This window comes from Callithrix jacchus, chromosome 8 (assembly GCF_049354715.1).
Source record: "Callithrix jacchus isolate 240 chromosome 8, calJac240_pri, whole genome shotgun sequence".
Classification (NCBI taxonomy): Eukaryota; Metazoa; Chordata; class Mammalia; order Primates; family Cebidae; genus Callithrix; species Callithrix jacchus.
In genome coordinates this window covers 7,010,337-7,029,375 of record NC_133509.1, presented here as the reverse complement: position 1 = coordinate 7,029,375, position 19,039 = coordinate 7,010,337, and the positions used below count along the sequence as shown (strand labels likewise).

General features: G+C 44.6%; 1 protein-coding gene across 2 annotated transcripts in view; it reads left to right on the top strand.

Moving 5' to 3' along the window:
* The window catches only part of LOC144577268 (uncharacterized), a 476,463-nt gene that overhangs the window by 112,824 nt on the left and 344,600 nt on the right, over positions 1-19,039 (top strand). Inside the window, exon 1 of one of the 2 annotated variants that reach the window (XM_078333282.1) lies at positions 13,130-13,241. The exons of the other annotated variant lie outside the window; for it this stretch is intronic. Within the exon in view, the coding sequence (XP_078189408.1) occupies positions 13,194-13,241 (48 nt within the window). The 5' untranslated portion in view covers positions 13,130-13,193. Of the gene's footprint in view, positions 1-13,129; positions 13,242-19,039 lie in introns of those variants that run through there. 2 annotated transcript variants of the gene reach the window in all.

Below are 19,039 nucleotides of genomic sequence, written 5' to 3'. Positions count from 1 at the left end.
GCCTGGTTTGTAGACATGCTGCCACTGTAGTCATCTTAGAGTTATACAGGGCTTTCAAAATTTGCTAGCTGCTTGGTCATTCACTCTTGCCTGTGCAATTCCTGCCAACTCCAGAAGCACGTTAAGTCAGGTGTGGGCCCGTTTCTACAGATACAGAAACAGATTCAGAGAGAGTAGATAACTGGTTCAAAGGCAGGTAGCTGGCGGGTGGGAAGGGCCGGACCCAAACCCAGCCGCTTGATCCCACGTGATTCCCGATTCCCAGTGATTCCTTCTATATTATTAGGACAGGATTTTTGGCCCACGCCTCTTCGTTTGGAATGATAAGTAGCTGGATTCAAAACAACCCAGAGAATGCCTGACCTGTGTGTATGCCTCCTGCGGTAACAGAAAGGCCAGGTGGCTGCTTCAGCATGCGCCTGCCGGGAGAGTGCGATACAGCTGGGGAGGGTCACAATGTTACAGGGTTTCACCTACAACTGTTTCCATTTAGAAACATGAATTTTGACTGTTAGGCATAGTTGGGGGAAGCCCTGGGTGTGGAATCAGGTGAGCTGGGTTCAGGTCAGCTTTGTGTACCTGGATAATGTCAAGGAACTTACTTAATGCATGGTCCCCAAATTCTTGTTCCCAAAAAGATTCAATAGTTTTCAGAAATGATTATGACAGTGCGAGATGAATTGTTACCATGTGAGACAAAATACTGAAAATAAGTTTAAAAATTAAAGGAAACATTAGTTAGGACATTTTGAGGCAACCTTAAGAAAGAGTCATGAAAGGGAAAGGTTCAAGGACATTGGGGTAGAGGATAAAGTGTGGACGTCAGTTACGCATATCACTTGGTAATAAAGGAACTGAACTTTGGGAGGCTGAGGCGGGTGGATCACGAGGTCAAGAGATCGAGACCATCCTGGTCAACATGGTGAAACCCCATCTTTACTAAAAATATAAAAAATTAACTGGACATAGTGGTGCGTGCCTGTAATCCCGGCTACTCAGGAGGCTGAGGCAGGAGAATTGCCTGAACCCAGGAGGCAGAGGTTGCAGTGAGCCAAGATCGCGCCATTGCACTCCAGCCTGGGTAACAAGAGTGAAACTCCGTCTCAAAAAAAAAAAAAAGGAACCCAAGTGTTCAATGGTTTGTGTTTTAGGATCATCAGTGGTAGTCCTAATTTCTTCATTGTCAAAAGAATCATACCAAATCTGTCTTCCTTTCTCTCTTTCTTTTTTTCTGAGACAGAATCTCACTCTGTTGCCCAGGCTGGAGTATGGTGGCACCATCTGGACTCATTGCAACCTGTGCCTCCCAGGTTCAAGCAATTCTCCTGCCTCAGCCTCCTGAGTAGCTGGGATTATAGGCGCACACCACCACACCCACCTAATTTTTGTATTTTTAGTAGAGACGGGGTCTCACCACGTTGGCCAAGCTGGTCTGGAACTCCTGACCTTACGTGATCCACCTGCCTCAGCCTCACAAACCACAAAGTGGTTTACAGGTGTAAACCACTGGGCCTGGTCAAATAGTTATTTTGAGAGCAAAACGAAGCTCCTAGTGAGATTCCTGAAATACATTGTATGTTCTATCTGGTTGCTGAAGAAAGGCCACATATCGGGCTCTCAGCTTCTGAGCTGCTAGTGCAAAAGGGAACCACCATCTAATTCACACGTCAGCAAACCTTTTCTTTTTTTTCTTTTTTGAGACGGAGTTACCCAGGCTAGAGTGCAGTGGCGTGATCTCAGCTCACTGCAACCTCTGCCTCCTGGGTTCAGGCAATTCTCCTGCCTCAGCCTCCAGAGTAGCTGGGATTACAGGCACGCGCCACCATGCCCAGCTAATTTTTGTATTTTTAGTACAGACGGGGTTTCACCATGTTGACCAGGATGGTCTCGATCTCTTGACCTCGTGATCCACCCGCCTCGGCCTCCGAAAGTGCTGGGATTACAGGCTTGAGCCACCGCGCCCGGCCAAACCTTTTCTTTAACGGACCAGATCATAGACAATTTAGACTTTGCAGGCCATGCCCATCTCCAGTGCATTTTCTGTTTTGCTTGTTTTGCTGTATGTTGTTTTTCACAGCTCTTTAGAATTCTCGGTTTGTGGACTGTACAAAAACAAGTTACCGGCCAGATTTGACTACAGCATACTGACCTGTGTTGGATAGATGTTCACTGTCAATAAGTTAAAAACAAGTTGCTTTAGGGAGACGCAAAAGTTGTAGATGTTAAAATCACAGAAAAATGCGTTGAGAGAATCTTCATTGCGTGACCACTGCACAGCGGTGTTCATGAATTAATGGTCATCTCGGAGAGGGATTGATATCCTCTGTTGAAAGCTGATGAACGAGACAAGGATGCTGTTGATTCCAAAAATGGATCAGCTCCACTCGAGGTGAGAGGCAAGTCATTCTAGCTCTCTGAGCCACTGTTTTCTCCTCTAAGATGGGGATAAAAGTAAGTGTGCTGCTCACCTTCCAGGGTAATTGCAGGGATCAAATGAAATTCTATATGTGAAATTGCCTTGTAAACGATTCTAACAACATTTCAAGTGTTGGTTACTGTTTATGAGCTCAGGCATAGTCAGCTGCGGGTGTGTGCCAACCGCACTCACGAGAGAACATGGAAATGCCTGTTCTGAAGAAGATTCTAATTTCGCAAGAGAAGGGAGGCAAAAGGAGGAGCACTCCAATTCAGGCCACACGGGTGCGTGTGCATGCATGAGCCTTGAGCTCCAGGTGCTCATGGTGGGTAAGGCTGCAGTGGCACCAGAGTCACAAAATTAAATATAACATATGCTAAAGTGACCACAGAGAGGCACCCAGGAACTTTGCTGGATGAAATGTATTTGCTTCAGCCCTGGAGGTTACTATTGTAATAATGTGCTAAGACCTTCCTTTAGTTAAGCGCTTATTATTTGCCACATGTTGTGTGAGACATTGTCTCACTGAGTTGTTCTAGCAAGTTATCAAACTTGAGACAAGGAGCCTGAGAAATCTCAAAACTGGACTGGCAGAAGTGTGGTAACCTGAACACCTCATTTTCAGCTGACATGTGACATGAGGCAGATGTGTGGCAGTCAGCCCTTAACCTGTGGGGTCTGCATTAACTCTAGGAGTATCATAAAATGTATATAAAATGTCTTTATATACATTGTCTCACTGAATCTTCACAGCTGTTTAAGGAAATAGGTCTTAGTATCTTGATTTTTTCCGATGAGGAGACTGAGGCTAGAGTATTAGGGAAGTATCACCTGACTAGTCAGTGGAAGAGCTGGGATGCTGTGAGTTTCCAGAAGGAGGTGAGGCTAGCCTGGTAGGCTTCCTGGATGAGGCAAGCGTGGTTTCAGTGAAAGAGAAGGCTGTGGGATCTTGAAGCAAAGTGAGTTCAACTTCCTCTGATTAGACACCCTCCCAAATTCCCTAGGCCCTTTTTGCCAACAGATTTGGCTTTTCTTCTGTCTTCAGAAGGACAAGCTAGTCAGGAAGGCAGCTTGCAGGGGCCAAATTCATCATTCATCCCTTGGACTGGGCTTAATTTCCTGGGAACCTCAGGAGGCCTAGATTCAGGGGCCATCGGTGGCACTTATCTCTGCCCTTGGTTATTGTGAGACCTTGAGAAGTTCGCTTACCTTTCCTCTGCTCGGTTCTTGCCTTTGCAGATGGAGAAAGTTGCTGCTCTCCCAAGACCCTGACACTTGTAAAATGTACTAGATTGCAATACCTTCAAGGGCAGGAGCTGCATCTAATGGCAAGGGAGTAATGTTTTCCATGAATGTCACAACACCAGGCATCGGATCCTAGGCCCACAGAGAGATGAGGCATCCCGTAAGCGAATTTTTTAGCTACCTGAGGCTTGCCTTTTGAAAGCCTTACAGTTTATTTCATGGAACTAAGGACAGATACCTAACATGTTGCACTTTTTCTTTCTTGTCTTATTAAATGGGGCATACCAGATACCATCTTTTCATTTGTAACCCAGCTCACTTTTCGACCTGTAAAATTCCCAGTGCATTTATTGAGCTTCTATAAAGATACTTTCCTTCGTGGTACATGCCCCCTTGATTTTACGGCAACTGTCTGACACCAGCTGGGAGTTTGGCAATTCAGTTCAGTTTTGACACTCCTAGAGTTAATGCAGACCCCACAGGTTAAGGGCTGACTGCCACACAACTACCTCATGTCACACGTCAGCTGAAAATGAGGTGTTCAGGTTACCACACTTCTGCCAGTCCAGTTTTGAGATTTCTCAGGCCCCTTTTCTCAAGTTTGATAACTTGCTAGAACAACTCAGAAAACTCAAGAAAAGCACTGTACTTACTGTTGCTGGTTTCTTATAAAGGCAACGATTCAGGAACAGCCTAATGGAATAGATGCAGAGGGGTGGGGGCGGCAGGGTGCCCATGAGGGCAGAGGGCTTCCGTGCCCTCTCTGAATGTTCACCATCAACAGCTTCTGCTTGTGCAGAACTAAATACATTACCCTGTGGGAAGACTGTCTTCCTCTGTAACAGTGCCTGCCATGGGAAGTACTGAATTCTGTGGATTTGACTCTTTCTTGCCTTGTTAATTGCTAATTGATTTCATTGTCCTTAGCTTCAGTAACCTCTAGGTCATCGTCAAGCCCAAGAACACAGCATATATCTCATTTCCAAACTTAATTTTTCCCTGAATGACATGGGGGGACTTTGTAAACAGGTTGACTTGTGGGTATCATTTATATTCATTAGCACTAATTATTATGTACATTCAGCCAGAGGCCGAAACACATCTTTTATAAATGGAAAGGGTGAGGAAATGCTACTTCTGCATGTTACATTAAATATGGTTTCTGTTTCTCTTCCCTTTCTTTCCTAGTCTGCTCAGATGATTTTATGTCTCTCCACCTCCTCACCTCTGCTCACAATTAGAAAATGTGCTATTTCCTCTGTTTTTTTTTTTTCCCCCTAAGAGGAGAAGAAAGGGAAAGAGATAATCCTTAATTTCTCTGGTATCTGGTCTGTTAGCCTTTTCTTCTTCTTTTGGTTCATGATTTTATTCTACCAATACTTTCTATGTCATCAGAATTATCTTGGAGGATACCTGATGGATCCCACTTCTTTGATTGATGGTTGCAGTGTTGGCAAGAGTGAGCTTGTCTGGTCACTGCCCCAGGTGGTGCATCATCCATGGCTCTTTAGCACACACTTGGGTGGCTGGGCCACCATACCTATGAGGGTCAGTGGCCCTTCCCACGTGACAGTTGACAGGTGGACATACACCTCTTCTACCTCACAAAGATGTAGTCAGCAAGGGAACAGCATGCCGGAAGGAGAGGGGTTGGCCATTCAGTGCACCCCTTTCGGAAGGTTGCCAGTCCTGATTTTATCCAGTGATTTATTTACCACTGAAAGAGGGAAGGATGTGCCATCCTAAATATGCCAGATTAATATATTGATTATTTCAAGTTGAAAATGTTGGAGAAATTGTAGTTTGAGAAAGGGCAAACTGACTTGTCTCTTCCTGCGTGCAGCAAGGGATAAAGATGATGCTGGGAGGGGGGTCCTCACCGCCCGGGGGTGAGAAAATAACCATGTCACCCAGAGACTGGTGGTTGGAGGTTGCATTGAACTTGGATAAACATACTTACTGAAGCAACCCTTATCTTCTACCTGTTTTATTCCCACTGTATCTCCCAGTGATTCCCCTAGCAAATTTACTACCCCAGCCAGATTTTTTTTTGCCCTGTCATTTTTTAATTCAGATTTTTTTGCTCTTTTTCTAAAAAGTATGAAACCATCTTGCTTCAGTCACTTCTTCAGACTTTACTCTCTTCTGAAGATTCCCATGGACATGGAAAATGAATGAAATGTGTGTACTTTGCTCATGTTCGTCTACCTGGTGTCAGAGTCAGCTGAACATCCCCCCAAGAGCTAAAAGGAGGATTGGAGGTGATATCTGGCTTCCCTCCATTGTGCCTGTCACCTTTCCAGAGTGCCGTGCCCTCAGAGGGTCCCATCTACATCACAGGGGCTGGTCCTCAGCCTTGGAGTTGGTCCTTGCTTATTTCTATTGGCAGTTCTGCTCACCTTGGATCTTTGAGAACACAAAGTCTGTTGTGCTGCTTTCAGAATGCAGATGCAATGATGTTAAATATCAAATGTTGCAAATAAATTGTCAGAGTATATTAGGCCTTTCTCCCATCCCTGGACATAAATGCCATTGACTAGTCATAGCAGCAGATTTTTGTTTTTGGGTGTGCTTTCAGTTTCTTGGTCTAATTATAATATCAGAATTAAAAGTTCCATTTCCCCCCACAGTGGAAGCGGTTGTCAGAACTTTGTGTCTTAAACTGTGGAGTTTTAAGTTTTGATGATACCTACATTAGAGGTAGTTCTGGCATTTAAAATGAGACCCAACCAGGAAATGAAAGATTCTCAGTTAATTCCCTTGGAGTAAATTAAAAGATGCATCTGCAGTTAAAATAGTAAAACCAATAGAACAAAAATACATCTAAAGGTCATTTAAAGCAAAGGTGAGTTTTAAAAAGCTATTAAAAAGTACTTAATTGTGTCTTTTAAAGTTTATCTATATTTATAAAGAACGATTTTTCAATTAACATACATTGGTTTAATTCATTGAACCTGTCGGCAGAGGTTAGGGATGATTTATCCTCTCACTTTCTTCCAATGCATATCTTTGCACATGCAAGCATTAGTTGAGGAGTTTATGGTTTGGAGAAGATAAAGTCAACCTGGGCAGATTGCCAAGCACAGGCTATGGAATGTCCTGAGAGCCGAGATTGAAGTAGATCCTGGATAGAGGATGATACCATAGCAGGAGTGACCCGGACTCTGGGCCGGTGGGTTGGGGATGTGGGCAGTGACTTCGAGGTTTGGAGCAGGTCATGACCACGTAGGAATCTGGAAACCCAGACTCTGGTTCTGGGTTTATTCCTGATGAGTTGTGGGATCTTGAGCTAGATATCCACATCTCCAGGCTGAGTTTTTCTTTTTTTTCTTTTTTCTTTCTTTTTTTTTTGAGACAGAGTTTCGCTCTTGTTACCCAGGCTGGAGTGCAATGGCGCGATCTCGGCTCACCGCAACCTCCGCCTCCTGGGTTCAGGCAATTCTCCTGCCTCTGCCTCCTGAGTAGCTTGGATTACAGGCACGCGCCACCATGCCCAGCTAATTTTTGTATTTTCAGTAGAGACGGGGTTTCACCATGTTGACCAGGATGGTCTCGATCTCTTGACCTCGTGATCCCCCGCCTTGGCCTCCCAAAGTGCTGGGATTACAGGCATGAGCCACCGCACCCGGCCTCAGGGTGAGTTTTTCATTTGCACCATGGGAATCACAAAGCCCGTGCTATGGACATTGTGAAAAGGCAGTGAGACCCAGAAATAGAATTCTTATTCGAACCAATAGCGCCTGCTGATTAGAGACTATGCCATCTTGGCTTAGGCTTCTCACCAATTCAGCTTCTGTAGCGATTTTTTAGATGTTAAAATGTGAAATAAAAAACTGAAAGACTATGGGTAACACTCTTTCTCTCTCTCTCTCTCTCTCTTTCTCTCTCTCTCTCTTTTTTTGTCGTGGGGGGGGGACAGTCTTGCTCTGTTGCCCAGACTAGAGTGCAGTGGCGAAGTCTTGGCTCACTGCAACCTCTGCTTCCCAGGTTCAGGTGATTCTCCTGCCTCAGCCTCCCAAGTAGCTGGGACTTGAGGTGTGCACCACTATGCTCAGCTAATTTTTGTATATTTAGTAGAAACGGGGTTTCACCATGTTGGCCCCAGGCTGGTCTCTGTCTCTTGACCTCGTGATCTGCCTGCCTCAGCCTCCCAAAGTGCTGGGGTTGCAGGCGTGAGCCACCGTGCCCAGCCAACTCTATTATACTAATATTCAAATTTAAGTCTTACAAGGGGTAAATCATATGACAGTAGCAGAGATGGGGTTTGTTGAAATCTCAGGGGTAAACTTTATCGTCGTGTATCTACCCTGTTGTGGAAACAAAATCAAGTAAACAACTAAGGGAAAAACACCCCGAATCTCTTACTGCCTCTGCTGACCAGTTTATTTGCTCTCAAAAACAGGGTCAGAAAGATAAACAACTTCAGCTAACTCCAACGTAAGTTTATATTTGTTTAAATGCCATAGGTTGCACCTCGATTTTTAAGCTGTTTACCAGAGAGTTGAAGAGTTTTGCAAAGCAGAGAAACTGGTGGTTGCATTCTGCCTTTTGTTTTTGTGGGTTCTCAGTTCTGGCTGGTGTCAGCAGAATCTCTGAATTTGAAGACTTTCATGTTTGCTTTTACTTTCAGCAGCCATGTTTATTTTCCTCCTTTGATCCAGTTGCATTGACCGTCCAGCAGATATTCCAAAGAAATGCTTCGGTGGTACCAGCGCACTTGATACAACTGTATTGAAATGACGGTTTCGAGCTGGCTACCACGAGCACTGAATAAACACATATTGATATTATTGAACAAAATAATATATTAGTACATTGCTCATTTGTGCTTCGATGGTCACCCTGATGCTATTTGTCATGTGGGGAGTGACAAACACAATTACACCCGAGTGCTAATAGAGTGGAAGGGCAGGACTGCCTGACCTCGGCATCCCGGGTCGATTTAAATGTTTGATGTCTCATTGAATTAGTATCACAGTGTGAAAGACAAAGCTCAGACTAATGGAAATGAGCCTGGACATGCAATACTGCTGATTGGGCTGACATAATTAGAATAATATTCCGCACGCAGCTAATAACAAGCTGAAGAAATAAATAACCAAGAGATAACCTAATTGCCGCACGCTTAAACGTTCTTCTGAATATGCTAAGGTTAGCATTTTATATTTACTTACGAGGCACAGTGGTGGGCTTAAAAGAGAAACGCAGGGAGCATTGCAGAAGGAATTGCCACCAAAATGCACTGCTCTCTGGAGGGCTCAGCCCCTTGGGTGGCTTCCAGTGGTTATTTCAACATTAGCAACGATCCTTTTCGTGGGTCCACTCTGTGCCAGGCACAGGGCTGGGTTTCTAGGAGAGAAACATGATTGCATGGGTAATCACACACTAATCTTGCCTTCCAGGGGCTTGTAGCCTTCTGGGACTGATGAGATTCATATAGAAACGGCTCAGAATGGGAAGAGGTAAGGGTGAGAAGACAGAGCCAAAGAGTGTTAAGAAAATTCCGCCGAGAGACACTTCATTCCCCACAGATTGCAAATTCAAATTTGTACTCAAGGAAGTACAAATAACGGACTGGGGGAACACCTGGGTGACGTAGTGAGACACCCAAGGAAGATTCCAGTTCTTCAGATTCCAACTTCTCAAGGAAGGCAAGGCATCAACGTTGGGCTTCACGTGCTGAATCTTCCCTCATGCATGGAGACGCTCATTTAAATCCCTTCTACTTGTGTTTTTAAAGTTTTCCTAGTAGTTTCAGCAACGTTACCCTGCTCTGCTTCTGCAAGTTGTAAGGCAAAGAGATACATTCTGTTGACCTCACAGTAACAAGCTTTATTGTGAGCCTCCAAAACGAGATGAGGAGATACAGGAAAACTCTGGGAGGTGGAATACCCAAGCCTTGCGAGGAACGAGAGCTTGAATTGCTTTGGGTTTACTGTGAATTACAGGTGCTGAATAAATACTTGTTCAATGAATACTTAGGGTACTTCACTTCAAATATCTTATTTAAATGTTACGGCAATCTGGCAACGGAAACTATTAATAGCTCTATTTTTCACGGGAGAAAATCAGGGCTTGGAAAGTTTACGTGACTTGGCACAAGTCACACAGCTAACAACTGGTGGGGCCGCTTCTGATTCAGAGTGTGTGGTGGCTGTGAGTGTGATTCTTTTTGGTTATAAAATAAGAGAAAACCAGGTAGTAGGTTGAGATGGAGACAGGGCCTTGAGACCAAGATGCCATGAACAGACTGCTAAGAAGAGGGGGAGCATTCGTGGGGAAGGAACTTCCAATCTTCATGGACAGTGAGAAGGAGGACTGGTGAGTTTACTGCCATTGACAGATGAGAAAGCTGAGATTGAAGGAAATTAAGCAGCTGCCCAACCAGCAAGTGGCAAATCAGAACTAAACACTAGGATTTTCTACGCTTGTTTACCATCTTCACTTTCCATGCTGGTCTTCGGCTTGTAGATCATTACACTTCAAGTATATTTCAGTCATGTTTGCAAACGAAGTGAGCAAGCAGCAGCATGGAACAGTGAAAAGAATACAGATCTAGGAGGAAGTAAGAGTCATATGTCCTAGTCTGAACCTGGGCACTGATCGGCTGTGTGATTTTCAGCTAATTACTTCTCATCTGGGTGCTGGTTCCCTCCAGCTCTAAAATCCTAGTGAGCCATACAGTATTTTGTACTTAGCTACTGTTGCGGATGACCCCTAATTCAGGTCCCAAGCTAATGAGGAGTGGTTTCTGTGAAATTTCCATTAGTCCCTTGGCAGTGATTCTCAAACTCTTTTGGCCAATAGATGACACTGTTTTTATAGCAAGATATCCCCTAGGAGCCTTTGCCATAGGAAAAACAGCAGAATGGCATAGTGTTCCATGAGACTGTGATGGGATGATGCATACGTTTGTGAAATATTAAGTGAAAATTGTGCGTGCCCAGGTTCAAATCATAGGTTTCACCAACTCGTTGATATTATTTTAACATCAAGCTTTTTGAACATCTGTTGTGAGCTAGACGTGGTGTCAATTATCTGCACATATGTCACTAGAGGCCAGCAGGCCTTTGGGTTCCGGGCGGGTTACGGACGTCATTTTAAGAACCATGCTGGAGGCTGAGGCAGGAGAACTGCCTGAACCCAGGAGGCGGAGGTTGCAGTGAGCTGAGATCGCGCCATTGCACTCCAGCCTGGGTAACAAGAGCGAAACTCCGTCTCAAAAAAAAAAAAAAAATTTCACACAGTTTTACTGAATCCCTACTGCTTAGCAGACACTGTACTAGATGCTAAAAAATAGGAACAGTAGACTACATAGAGGGGTTTGATTTTAAAAAGAGAGAAAATGAAGGAAATCTTCTTACATCAAAACTACGAATTCTCTTTCAAATTTGAAGAAGACAAATTTAGGTCACAAAGTTCTGTTTTAAGAAACAATTCGGCTGGCTGCGGTAGCTCATGCCTGTAATCCCAGCACTTTGGGAGGCCGAGGTGGGTGGATGACGAGGTCAAGAGATCGACACCATCCTGGTCAACATGGTGAAACCCCGTCTCTACTAAAAATAAAAAAAATTAGCTGGGCATTGTGGTGCGTGCCTGTGATTCCAGCTACTCAGGAGGCTGAGGCAGGAGAATTGCCTGAACCCAGGAGGCGGAGGTTGCGGTGAGCCGAGATCGTGCCATTGCACTCCAGCCTGGGTAACAAGAGCGAAACTCCGTCTCAAAAAAAAAAAAAAAAAAAAGAACCGTGGCCCAAGGGGACACATAGAGATGTTCTTGAAGTCCCTGTGGTAAAATAGCTTAATGTAAAAGAGGAGGGGGATGAGGATGGGAAAGGTTTTTAAAAATTAGACCCAGGTTCTTCATATTTTGGCGAATTAAATCTTTCATTATGTAATGAAAATCAGTTCTAGTGTGCTTGAAGCCAACTTGGGAGGGTGAGCTCGTTCCTGTTTGATTACAAGGTATGGTGCCACAGCTGAGATGTCTGTGGAGAGCAGGTTGACTATAGTCAAGTCTTCTGGAGGAAAGAACTTTGAGGATCCCATTTCTAGACAAGCATTCTCTATTAAAGCAATATCAAAATGTTCAATATTGAGGATCTTCTCCTATGCTTATGAAGACTCCCGTTGTGTTAATTCAGAGTCTAATAATTTCTTATCTAGTTTAGGCTCATAGCTTCCTGACTAGTCTTTTTGTGTGTGTAGTGGAATGACTGCAGGGCTGCTGAGGGACACTTCTGAAAAGGAAGTCCATGTGTGACAGATAGTCTATTGGTTTCATGTCCTTTAAAGGCTCGCCCTTGTTCTCAGGGCGCAATCTAACTCTTCAGAAGAAAAGTCACGTCCCCTTGTGGACTGGCTTCAGGATCCCGTCACTGCTACCTCTCAGTCCGTTCCCTCTGCATCCTTTGCCCTAACTTCATAGACTCCCTGGAATCTTCTGAGTAAATCCTTCTCTACGTACCCTGCCCCGTCTCCCCACCGGGTCTGTGTCTGCACTATTCCCCCGTGTTAGGAAACTTTTCTTTTTCTTTGCTCCCTGGCTTATTCCTGCTGGTCCTTCAAAACTGAACTCAACAGTCACTTTATCCAGGAACTGGAGACCAGATCTGGACCAGATCTCAGAACTTCTTCTGAGGTTCCTCTCTAAAGGAACCTGGAATTACGATTACTTTTTCAGGCATGCCTTTCCTACGGAGAGGATGTGTGGACAGCAGGCTCTAGAATCGGGCAGCTTGTGTGTGAAGTTCAGCTCCTCCACTTACACCCTGCTGCAGTTTCCTCGTCTATAAAACAGGTATAATAACGGTACTTGTCTCCCAGGGGTGTTACGGGGATTGAACATGTAAAATCCTTGAAACAATGCCTGACAAATATTACATTCTCTACAAGTGTTAGCTGTTTCTATTCGTAGTGGTGGCGGGAGTAGTAAAGTTAAAATAATTTAGAACAGTGCCTGGCACATACTGTAGTAGATGTTAAATGAATGCTAGTGATTGCTCTTGGCTCCATGGGAAGGTTGGATCAGGAGCCTTGCAGTGAAAAGTGAGGACCCAGAATGCAGAGAGTTCAGGGTCGCTAGAGGTGTAATTAGGAGCTTAAACGGTGACTCCTAAACTGACGTACGGGGAGTACTCCCTGCATTCCTGGCTCCATGGCCAGAATCTCAGCTCAGGATCATTACTGTGCCTTTACCATTGCCCTGGAGATGCTTCTTGGCAAGCAGCAGTGTTCAAGATCTGTATAAGACGGCAGCAACAAATGTGGTTCACGGCCGACTGGTTGGCCTTGGCAGTGACTGAGAAAGTCAATATTTAAAGAGCAATTTTTTTCCCTCTGGCAAGAAGTGATGTCAGTGTTGGAAGGAGGAAGGCATGACAGGCTGGATGGAACCTGCTTTTTGTGACATGTGAAATGTTCTGTGTGAAATCACTTGATGAGTTAAACCACATGAATGCGTATTTCTGATTTTGCTCTGGAGCTCACTGATAGCTGTGGAACTTGGGGTGTCTGAACACGTGCCTTTATGAATGGGAAAGACTCAGCCTTACCCTGGAGCAACTTGTGCCTCTTTGCAGGTGAGGTTGCTAGTGTTTTGTTTTCATCTAATAGCTTTCAGTATTTCTCTTTAACTGAAAAGGGATGATGATAAATGTAATTGCTCTCTCTTCCCTCACTTCTTTCCTCCCTCTCCTCTCCTCTCCTCTCCTCTCCTCTCCTCTCCTCTCCTCTCCTCTCCTCTCCTCTCCCCTCCCCTCCCCTCCCCTCCCCTCTCTCTCTGTGTGCGTGTGTGGTGGGAGGGGGCGGTTATGTGTTCCTTCCTTGGAAGGACAGATACAGGCCTATAGAGAAAAGCACATTAAGTATATTTAATTTTGTTAAGGGTTAAGAGCTTTAGTTTATTACCAGTTAATACAGAGCCATCCTGAGTCAGCAATTCCCGTAAGTGTTTTGAGCAAGAGTATTTCTTTGCATTTAGTCTGCTGATCAGTTACTTAAATAGGTGTATTCAAAAGAGAGAGAGCAGAAAGCTAAGGGTGGGAAATGCAAGAGCCGTTTGCTAATTACAGCAGATGCCAGTGAATGATGAAAAAAAGAAAAGCAGTACTATTTACTGTACACAGACAGTCCTTCAGAAAGATTGGCCTCCCGAGTAGCTGGGATTACAGGCACGTGCCACCGTGCCCAGCTAATTTTTTGTATTTTTAGTAGAGATGGGGTTTCACCATGTTGACCAGGATGGTCTCAATCTTTTGACCTTGTGATCCACCCGCCTCGGCCTCCCAAAGTGCTGGGATTACAGGCGTGAGCCACCGCGCCCGGCCCTAGTATTGTTTCTTAATGGAGAAGGGCTTGGCAGGGGGTCACAGACCCCGTACTTGTGATACTTTGATCTCATTGTGAAATGTTAGAAAATACATCAAAAGGTTTATGTGGAAGCAAGAAAATGTTGAAATCCTTCCAATCATTGCTATGAAGATGGGCTGAGTGGCCACCGATGTCTAGTCTAGGTTCATGGACATACTTTAGGAATGGACCACCTGAAACAGCACCATCTCCCCAAGCAGAACGAAGCTATTGTATTCTGATACCCAATCTTGGCTCTCCATCTTTCTAAGAATCTTTTAGTAGAAAGAAATGAGAGCTGACAAAGAACCAATTCATATTAGAAGAGTTATCAGCTAATGCTCAAAGTTTAAACCATTTGGGATTGTGTTTGCCCTTTAAGGTGGTGAACTCAGTTATGTCAAATGATCAGGGAATGGGGTTCTCATTACTTCATTACTTCTTTTTTTTTGAGACGGGATTTAGCTCGTGTTACCCAGGCTGGAGTGCAATGGCGCCATCTCGGCTCACCGCAACCTCCACCTCCTGGGTTCAGGCAATTCTCCTGCCTCAGCCTCCTGAGTAGCTGGGATTACAGGCGTGCGCCACCATGCCCAGCTAATTTTTTGTATTTTTAGTAGAGATGGGGTTTCACCATGTTGACCAGGATGGTCTCGATCTCTTGACCTCGTGATCCACCCGCCTCAGCCTCCCAAAGTGCTGAGATTACAGGCGTGAGCCACTGCGCCCGGCCTCTCATTAGTTTTATACCAAAATGTATGGCCACTTCACAAAGAACAGTGAGATTGCAACAAGATACACTGTAGGAAATTCTGTTTAGAATCGGGCACATCAGAAGTTTCTAAGGCATACAGCTATCATTATGGATACAGATTCTGGTAGATTTGGAAATACAGATCAAGGTTCCTGCTGTTAGCAAATGAGATAAAACAACTCTTACTATTACGGAAAAGAAATTCTTCATCGGTCATACGTAAGACGGCGCGAGCAAAGCAATAGAAGTGAGAATCCCAACGTTGCTGCCATTTCTATTTTATGTGAAACCGAAGTCCATCTCCGTTGTGTGCTGGCTCCTTTACCTTGACCTGCTTTTCAGCTGTTAATAACAGTAGTTTTTACTGTTGAACACTTACTATCTGTCAGGCACCACTATGAATTTTAGAGATATTATCTCACTGAATCTTCTTAATAGCCTCTTAAGAGGCAGGTCTCATTATCACCTCCATTTTCCCGAGGACAACCCTGAGACTCAGAAAGGTTAAGTCAGACAGTAAGTGGCAAAGCTGATCCTAAACCCAAGTCTGTTTCCAACCTGACTCTTTTTGGTTTGAACACGTAACACAAATGCCAGGAGCCCTGTGTAAGTTCTAAGATGTACCGACGTTTCCATGGAATTCTACGGGTCTCTCCCAGTAGATGTGTTATCCACCAGTGGCTCTTCTCGATTACCAGACCAGCTGATTACCCACAAAGACTGGGAAGCATATTTCTCAGGATCCATTTGGCACTCTGACTGCATATCTGTTCTTTTCTTATACCGTATTTTGTCATTTCCCGCTCCAGGCTCAAGGAACGTAGGAGAAGTGCGTAGATCTCCTGTGTGTTCTTCCTGGTCCGTCCTTGAACTCTGCCCCAAGCAACCACGGTTCTGATTTCATTAGGCACATTTCATTTTGCTTCTTACCAATCTTCATATAAGTGGAACCATGTTTTGTGTCTGGTTTCTTTCACTAAATATGTGTTGGTTAAAATTTGCATTTAACTGTAATCCTTAAAACAATCTTGCAAGGTGTATATTGTAATACTCCATGGATGGGAAATACTATCTCAGGATATTGAGTAACTTCTGCTCAACGCTGCAACCAGTAGGTCGCCCGATCGAGATTTGAATCCAGTCCAGTTTCTCTGCTTCCCAAGCAGGAATGCTGCCACTTTATGCATGGAGAGCCCAGTGGCACAGCCTCCTGAGGAAGCCATTCCGTGGCCTTGGATTAGGCATCCCACTGAAATTCCATGTGAGAAAGGTCTCGGAGCTTTTTTTCTCCCTTTTTATGCAAACATACAAAAACATAAGGGATTTTCCTAGAAGGTTAATTCTCTGGGAAGGTTGTCCTCCCCAGGGAGGTGTCCGTGGGCAGCCATGTGCAGATGGTCTTGACTTTGTGTGGAAGTAGTGGGATTTAGTGGCTGATTGGTCTGTCTGTCTTCAGAATGAGGGAGAGCCCTTAGCGTTCATGAGTCCTCCCTCTGTGACAGCATCAACTCTCCATCCACGTCTGCTCCATTGACAAACTTGCCCAAATGCTTTCTGATTGAGTCTAGCTCCTGTGGGAGGCCAAGAAAATAAAAGACATGATCATTGTCCTCGAGGAATTGCCATTTTAGTGGGAAGAGTGGATGACAAAGAAGATGGACGTGCAGAAATGCAATCATAGAAACAGACACACGTATATACGTGCCAACAGTAGGTTTGTGCCTGGCGGGCTTCCTGGTGTGACTGAATTAGAATGTGTGTGCGTGCGTGAGTGTGTGTGTGTGCACATGTGTGAGTGCGTTGTGAGTGTATGTGTGTGCGTGTGCGTGTGTGAGTCTGAGCGTGTGTGAGTGTGTGCGTGCGTGTTTGAGAGTGAGTGAATGTGTGTGTGTGCGTGCGTGAGTGTGCACACGTGTGCGTATGAGTGTGTGAATGTGTGTGCGCGTGTGTGTGTGTGCAGGGGTTAGGGTAGGACTGTTAGTAAAGTTTTTGTAGATAAAGAAAAAGGGAACTATAATTATCTAAGAAGATTTAGAGCACAGATTTTGGAGAGAGCCTGCTTAGTTTCAAATCCCAGCCCGGCTACTTACTAGCTGTGTGATTTGGGGGAAGTTACATAATCTCTCCAAGCCTCAGTTTTCTCATCTTAAAAAACGGAGATTCTGGTAGTGACCTCATAGAGTTGTTGGAATCAGACCAGAAAATGGATGTGAAGCCCTTAGCACATGCCGAGCATATCATACAGGTTCAGTAAATGATACGACAGCTCCTCCTCTCCACCTCGTTAAATGCAGCGATTTAATGATTTGTGTGTCCAGTATAGTACTAGCAGCTCTCGATTGTCTCTCTTGCGTTTTTTGCCAAGCCTGAGCAGTCAGTGTTGTCATCCCAGGTTACTACTGATAGAGCTGAGGGCTAGAAAGGTAAGGGATTTCCCCCTTGTCACAAGGTAATAGACAGCAGACTCAGGAATCCGAGTTAGGACTATGAATTTCTAAGCCCAGTCTTTTCCTATTTTGACACATGACCTCTCAGGAGGCTTCTTAAACTGTGCTTTAAATGAGTTGTAAGAGACGACATGACATGAAGAAATGACAGTAACGGTAACACGTTATTAATTGGGCTTGCTAGATGGCTGGTATTGGGCAGCCCTTTCCATGCATCCTCTCTGATACTGACCAGGAGCCTACACGGTGGACGTCATAATCTCATTCTGTAGAAGAGGAAACTGTGACTGAGGGAAGGTAGGCAGGTCTCCCAGTATGACCTACATGATAGAGGGCAGAGCCACACATTTCATATGGAAGGAAATAACGATTGGTCTTCTGACATGATGGATTAGGGTGGGCACCAGAGAGGGGAAAAAACACAGTGAGTGACTCACTCCGGTAACCAAGGAGAAGTACTTAGGAGCATCATTATAATTGTGAGGATGCTCGTGACGAAATGAGACAACTTGTTCACTAATTCCGAAGCCCTGCTCTTTTAAAATGTTGATTTACAAACATGTTAGAATAGTCAGCAAGCGCAGATGGGCTGTGTGGCCTTACACAAATTACTTAACTTCTTAAAGTTTCCTTACTGGCTAAAACACGTGGACTGAAAAAATGCTGATTCCATATTGTTAAGGGACTTAACAACTGTATGCGACATGCGTGTCATCATGTGTAACATCAGGGGGGTCTTCATGGATGGTAGCTGTGACTGTTATGCAAATCATTCTCATCTTGGAAAACCCAGAAGAGAGAGAAAGGACGTTGGGATGGATTAATGGTTCTCAGCAAGGGAACTGTAACTACTGTTGGTAATGGGTGAACGTGGCTGAGGAGGAATGTTTTAAGAGGGTTTATATTGGGCAAGGGTGAGACAAAGATAACGGGTTTCATTTTGGACACAGAAGAAAACGGTTAGAAGTAATATTTTGGAAAAAAACAAAAAAAGTAATAGTTTGGAAACTTATTTGGATACATGTAGCAATTAAAACAATGAGAACGGAGGGATTATTTGCAGACATATGTTTAAAGAATGTGCGATACAATGCACAGAGCTAAGTAGTGAAGAATGCAAAGTGTGTGTGTGTATGCACGCGCACGTGCAGGCAAGGCTGGGAAGGTTACGTTTCTTTTTTTTTTTTTTTTTTTGAGACGCAGTTTCACTCTTGTTACCCAGGCTGGAGTGCAATGGCGCGATCTTGGCTCACTGCAGCCTCCGCCTCCTGGGTTCAAGTGATTCTCCTGCCTCAGCCTCTCCAGTAGCTGGGATTACAGGCACATACCACCATGCCCGGCTAATTTTTTGTATCTTTTTTTTGAGACGGAGTTTCGCTCTTGTAACCCAGGCTGGAGTGCAATGGCGCGATCTCAGCTCACCTCAACCTCCGCCTCCTGGGTTCAGGCAATTCTCCTGCCACAGCCTCCTGAGTAGCTGGGATTACAGGCACGCGTCACCATGCCCAGCTAATTTTTTTTTTTTTTGTATTTTTAGTAGAGACGGGGTTTCACCATGTTGACCAGGATGGTCTCGATCTGTTGACCTCGTGATCCACGCGCCTCGGCCTCCCAAAGTGCTGGGATTACAGGCGTGAGCCACCGCGCGTTACGTTTCTTATAACAAATGCTGTGCAGCAGTCACCGGTACTTCAGATCAAGGACACGTCTCCCTCTCTAATAGCTTTAAATAATTGCTACAGAACAGGCGAATAAAGTAAGATAAATTTTGTATTTAGCATATGTGGAAATATTATGAATAGTCGCAGACTCAGTTCGCTTTGATGCC